The sequence below is a fragment of the Opisthorchis viverrini genome (assembly GCF_000715545.1).
Source record: "Opisthorchis viverrini unplaced genomic scaffold opera_v5_22, whole genome shotgun sequence".
In the NCBI taxonomy this organism is placed as follows: Eukaryota; Metazoa; Platyhelminthes; class Trematoda; order Opisthorchiida; family Opisthorchiidae; genus Opisthorchis; species Opisthorchis viverrini.
In genome coordinates this window covers 624,811-631,247 of record NW_008751678.1, presented here as the reverse complement: position 1 = coordinate 631,247, position 6,437 = coordinate 624,811, and the positions used below count along the sequence as shown (strand labels likewise).

Genomic DNA, 6,437 nt, shown 5'->3' with positions numbered 1-6,437 from the left:
AATAATTACAGAATGGCTGTTTGAACGAAAGTGTCTGATTATGTGTTAAGGCCAGTCCTCGGTTGTTTGGCTCATAGAAAAAAAAATTGGTTCGAAGTGGCGCCCAGAATTTGAATGGTCGAATGACCTAACAGGCTCTACGTGCAAGGAATCAATTAAAAATAAGCAACTCGAACAGCACCGCATTACAAGCAGTTGTTGTGTAATGATTTTTCTCTAAGCTAGTTCCCACGCACTGACTTCACCTTTCTCAGCTAACAAGCATAGCTTCCGTTCCCCCCTAAAGTTGACCTTTATCCGCATCATCAAGTGATAGCAATGACTCCCTTATTATCGCACTTTGCAGCCATAACGGATTGAGAACTGATCCCCTCAGGCAGAACCTACTAAGCTTACAGTATCCAATGGAATTGCCTTTTTGCGTTGTTGCCCACGTGTAGTTGACCACAGCGCTCTCCCATTGCAATAAACCTCAAATAAATTAACACCTCAAAGAAATAGTTTTGAAAATTCAGCTTTCTCTTACACTGCGAACGCAGCATCGAATCTTCATCCACGAAACACTGAAGGAGTATTTTTTTCGGGGCCTGAATCGCCTCTGCTGACAGAATCCGCGAAGCAAGCGGAAACGAGTTTCATGTACAGCTTGCCCCTCAACAAGGCGACCGCCATACGAATGATTGACCCCATCAGTCTCGCTAAATAAATCCAAGTGGACCGAGTTCTATCAGTCTGAGACAAATCGAGACACGGGAGGTGATAGGTTGTAGTTGGCAGCAGTCCACGTTGCTTGTTTAACATCAGGGTTATCTTGCTAATGCCTAATTTAAGAAGCTGTTTGTCTATTAAGGAAATGCTTCCATTTTGCCTCTCAGTAAAGCAGAATAACTGGAACGAGGGATTGTGAATACATACGTTGCTGGCGGTTGTCACGCATGGCACAAGTTTTAAAACTAAGAAATGATCGATTGGATACTCACGTGTTCAAACGACGTTTCATACACGGATATGTATTTTCCGAAACTATATAAGAGAATAGAAATGTAGTTTTCCGGGACTATTGAGAGTGCACTGAGCCACTGAATCCGTCTGTGCGTGAAATTTTGTATAACCTTATGATGACTAGAAAACGAGACTGCCGTAACTCTGGTCTCGTTTCAGGACCGAAATTCCGAGAGCAAACCGCGTGGGTACTCCAGACTGGGGTTTATTATAAAAAGTGTAATGTACCAGATGTGCAGTGTGCTGATCGAAAAAAGTTTGAAGATACCCATGTACAAGGGGTCATTGTGACTAGATATGTGCCAACCACGCGTTGTTGGCTTTCGATGCCTCAGTTCGCACCACACGAATGGGGTCATCAAGCAGCTGAACCAGTACGGGAAGCACGTGTGTATCACGATGACGACCGACGACTTCTGCCGGAAGCGACACCAAAGAGTAGAGACAGCGAGCGATGGATAGGCGAGTCAGTGTTACCATCTTGGACAACTGCCCATCCACCTAGTGATAGTGAAAAAGAGGAGTAACTAACTAATCATGAAGCGAGAAGTTTGGATTACATCAGAGAATCTGAATCTAGGGCCTTGGTCTGATAACAAGTAAATGAATACAGAAAATGGCTTGATAATACTGAAATCAATCTCTGAATCGTACGACAAGCTGGTTTTTTTCCTCGAGTCATCTGTGTTGGAATCCACAAAAGAAAGCCGCAACGTGAAACTCCCTAGCTGAACAACAAGCACCAATGTACATGCATCTAATATTTTCGGCTTCAGTATGTCGGTCTTCATCAATCGTCACCTACGGTCGGAGCACCTTCGATAAAGCCATGCTACCACTCGCAGTTAAGCGAACAGCTGAGTTACATGACCACGTGTTTGGATTATATCCCTAAGGTAGATTCACCCTGTACCGAGCGGACTCTGTCAGTCACTTGTGCGCGGTACGCATTTGAGTCGGATGATTTAACTCATCTGAAGAAAACATGCAGTGCAATTAAACAACTTTCTCGCATTTGCGTGACATCTGGGTTGTGCGGTCAGCAAAGATTAGTCACGTTTTCTACCTCATTAGTGTATCATACACAAGAATGGAGACAGCGAGAAACTTCCTAAAAGCACGAAATGATTCTTCTGGATATCTCCAGGACAGATAACGTACGAGCTGCACCAAAGGTCTAGTTGCATACTCAAGTTTGAAGATGCCGTATTGATGATGAAAATATGTTTTTGCCTACGCATCTTTGCAGTCCTCAGAACGTGCTAGATGTTTTCACGGATGACCCTATTCTCAGTAATACACAAACGCGGTAAAGTTTGTTTTGACCTGTAAACGTCTATCAGAATGGTGTCTTCCACTTCATCTGATATTCACATCATAGAAGAGCAGGTAGCATTCTGAGATTGAGTGGAATACATCAGTTTTACACCCTACACTGCTTCGAGCAATGGCTTCCGTTTGTTTTTGGCAACTTTACTTCTGGCTGCTAGAAGCTACCAGAACCCCATGGTTTTTTCTGGACTCTGTTTTCGAACTTGCAGCGGATCTTGCGATGCCGATCAAATAATGGCAGAAGCTATAACTGTTGATAATGTGGGATACTTCTGGAGTCATTTCTTCGGAACGATTCTGAGACGTGGATCCCTGGTTCAGATTCTTGTGTTGTTTTATGTCTTCAATGACTTCCGGATCTCTGGAAGAACTCCAGAATGAAAATTTGATCCTAAGTACGGACAACCCAAACCCATAGCTAACAAAGGATGACTACATCACTATACCAGTATCCAATGGAGCCGGTTTCGTATGAGAAATTTGGATAAGTCTGCCATTCCGACGATGGGTTCAAAAAGAGGGCTGAAAAGTTCAGTTACAATGTGTACGTACTAAAGATCACGCTCCGATAAGACCCCTTAGGATTCGGATGTTGTATCGCTGCCCGGAAAACTGAATTGTCTTTAGTAATACATTCTAGGTTTCGGACAACCAAGTCAGTTACACTGTACCTGGTGTTAGCACTTAGTACCGCACGAGTGAACAACATTCGCAGCAGTATTTCCCGGCAGACCTTCGTTCCAGGTTATCAGTGATTATGCTCCATCCGACATCTATCCTATGGGAGTTACCCGGTGTTCAGGAAGTCTGACAAGCACCTGGCTCCGCACTACATATCGGAGTGAATCAAAGACCAATCAAGAAAACAATAATTTTAGCTAGGTCCCCAACTATACTGTATATTGCATTGAACACCTTTGTTCGAGAGGCTGGTCCCGACTCAATCTCAATTACATTTCCAGGTTCACATAATAGTCACGCGATGCACCCGAGATTGTCAGATGTAACAACAGTGGCACGGGATCACCTGAAACACGTGGTCCAATAGTTACTTTGTGGGTAGTCGGAACCAGCGAAAAGGAATGTAATTCAGAGGTCGATGTCTATTCGAACAGAACAATGAAACTGGCATACAAGGGCAGCACAAGACGAGATAAAGTCGTGTATAACTAGTCTTGCGGTTGGTGCATGAGTGTGGTTCTAACACTACTCGCTTCTCAAATCGTTTGGAGCCCATATAAAAAAATGTGAACTTGAAGGCTAGGGTTCCGTCAAACACCCAAATAGATTCGCACTAATACGGTCTGTATTGCCTAGATGATGTGACGTACAGTGGATGAGGTGGTGTTAGTGTTAGCTTTGATAATAAGCTAGCACCAGCCATGGGATCGAATTTAGTCTGTAAAACTCTAAGGCATCCGACTATACTCAGTCGTCGGTAGGACTTATTTGTTAATACCCTTCTTCTGACCTTATTATGTGCAACGTCATTCTCCGTTTTTCGCCTTTATCACCTTTCCTGTTTTGAACTGAACGCGAACAGCTCTTTGACTTTGTCATCGTACGACTTGTTTAAACCAACACGTGGGTCTTGCCATCTCGTGACCACCTTGCCTTGAGTCAGTGTGAACGTTGGGATACCGTTGTGAATTAGCAGTTTATACAGTAATAAACATTCGCTGTAACACTTCTTTCGGTGCCTAGCTGCCACGCCATCGAAGGAAGAACGAGTGCCGTGATACACCCAGGATGCCCAGGCCTTGACAGCAGGAGGGGTTGGATTAAAATCACGGAACTTCCGGGCAGTAGGTTCACGCCTTAACCACTAAGCCACCTCAAGCTCAGTCTGTATGCAGAAAATGAGAGTATGATGTATCAAAATCGATTTACGGTGGCCCTACGTGTACCATGCGGCGAAGATGTAGATTCTTTCATTCTTAGACTATTGCTGGTTGGTTCACGTGAAAACACGATAGGCTGAGAATGTGGTCATTCGGAACCGCTACCATCGATTGTGATAGTGCTACCGAACTGATCGACGATGCAACAAACGGTGAAAGTCCGGGGTCGGAAGGTTGATCACGAAAAGCTGTACTTACCGCATAGTATCCAGTTTCCATTTTATCAGTAGTTCGTCCTGTCGTAGATTCTAAAAGGCGTGGTAAACAGGCAAACACGTCATCCATATCGCCTGCAGAAAAACGTGATGTCAATCGTTTCGAATCGTCTTTGACGCAATCCACGATGGAGCAGAACAATCGAAGACCAGCAGCTTGTGTATGTAGTGAGCGTGAGCTTGTAATAGCCAGCAATACGTAGTGGGTGAGCTGAATGCGAAAATAATAAGACCAGATTAAGTTGACACAAGACAAGTGACAGAACAAGTCAACCGTGGCTTTTAACCGCAGATAAGAAGTTACCACAAAGCTGTCCTGACTGGATCGCGACTGTTCAACACATGAAGGTGTCATGGATTGGAACAATAGACAGGACTTCGATTATCAATGATAAATTTGCGTCGGATTCGGAACCTCTAACGGGAAGCGGTAGCAATGGGTACTGGGAAATCAGAGGACTAAATCCCCTACAAGGGAATCAATATTACATTTTTTACGGAGCTATGTGCCAACTGCTGGACATTTGAAATGCAACCGTGTGGTTGAAAAATTACACAAATCACGAGACGTAGAAAAAAGTGGGATTATCCTCATTGATTGAACGGTATATATTGCTGCTTAAGGGGAACACCCTCTCGTTGAAATTCCTCGTTTTGGAGGGCCTTCTTTGAAAGGATTACTGTGCATTTTATCATTAGCTGACTATGATGAGGAGAGCGCAAAAGAAGCTGTAGTCACGGAAAAGTTGACAACACCATTTGCCAAAAACATGCACAAAGGCCATGTATGACTGATATTCATGCAAGTGAGACCTTGTCTTCCTCTCGCACATACCTCTTTCAAATGTGGTTCCAGTAGATCCGTAGGCAACGGCAAACATAGGCGGAGGAATGCAGTGAGATAGGCATCTGGAATGGAGGAGGCAACAATGGAAGATGTGTAAAAAAAACCTGAATAAATAGGCAAGCACATATTTCTGGAAGTGCTTGTCACACTGAATCACACCAAACGACTCATAGCTATGCTAACCAATGCCAAATGTGACTGCCGGATGTAGCAAAAGTGAACTCGAAAGACTGGGGCAGGAACGTACACAGAAGAAATTCTTCATCAACATAAAACCGGTGGAGGAATAGACGTCAACTGCAGGGTGTATATTCGCTCACGTGCAAAAAATAGTGGCAGGGGAATCAATCATGGCCGACACCTGCCAATACAACAGACAGGCAAAAGAAAAAAACAGGAAGACACGAGCAGAAGCGGGTTCCACTTCCTTTACGTTTCGCCACTTGCATCTCCCAGCCGAATAAAGACGACCTAAGACCACAGAGGATCTACATAAGTTGAAATGATATCAAAATATCCCACCATGACACCAAGCACCACATTTCAAGAAACTACGGGAATTTCTCAGGCCAAAATAAAGTTTTTCGTGTAAGTCATCGGTACTATGGCTGGTTGACCATTTTTCCGGCATCTAGCAAACGAGGTTGGTGAGTCGTCGAGGTGGGTGCGGACTTCGGTCAATCTATGGCTTGTGAATTCGCATCCTTATTGCCTTAACACTAAAGCCCAGTACCCACTTGCGTCGTTGGGCACAACTGCAATGAAAAATGCACATGGTACCGACTGTGCTAACACCGAAAAGCTAAGGTTAGTTATTTTCGTAAAAGAAGCTACTCACAGGTTGTTGAAAGCCCAGTACCCACTTGCGTCGTTGGGCACAACTGCAATGAAAAATGCACATGGTACCGACTGTGCTAACACCGAAAAGCTAAGGTTAGTTATTTTCGTAAAAGAAGCTACTCACCAGGTTGTTGAAAACTCTTCGACAACCCACGACCGGTTTCGGGCTTCTTGGGGCTCATTAGGTAGGCGTACTACCCAGTTTCCGTCAGCCTTATGTTCTACTTGAGTGTCAAATTAACACATGCAAACACTCACAGGTTTAGCTAATCGTGACTCTTTTGGTGCTGAATAGCTTTT

General features: G+C 44.1%; 1 protein-coding gene across 1 annotated transcript in view; it reads right to left on the bottom strand.

Moving 5' to 3' along the window:
- Positions 1 to 1,202: 1,202 nt before the first annotated feature.
- T265_01949 (hypothetical protein) overlaps positions 1,203 to 6,437 on the bottom strand; it is a gene marked incomplete at both ends in the record, with an annotated part of 35,467 nt that continues 30,232 nt past the window's right edge. The window contains 3 exons of the mRNA XM_009166087.1: positions 1,203 to 1,503; positions 4,434 to 4,661; positions 5,286 to 5,359. Of these exons, the coding sequence (XP_009164351.1) occupies positions 1,294 to 1,503; positions 4,434 to 4,661; positions 5,286 to 5,359 (512 nt within the window). The remainder of the gene's footprint in view (positions 1,504 to 4,433; positions 4,662 to 5,285; positions 5,360 to 6,437) is intronic.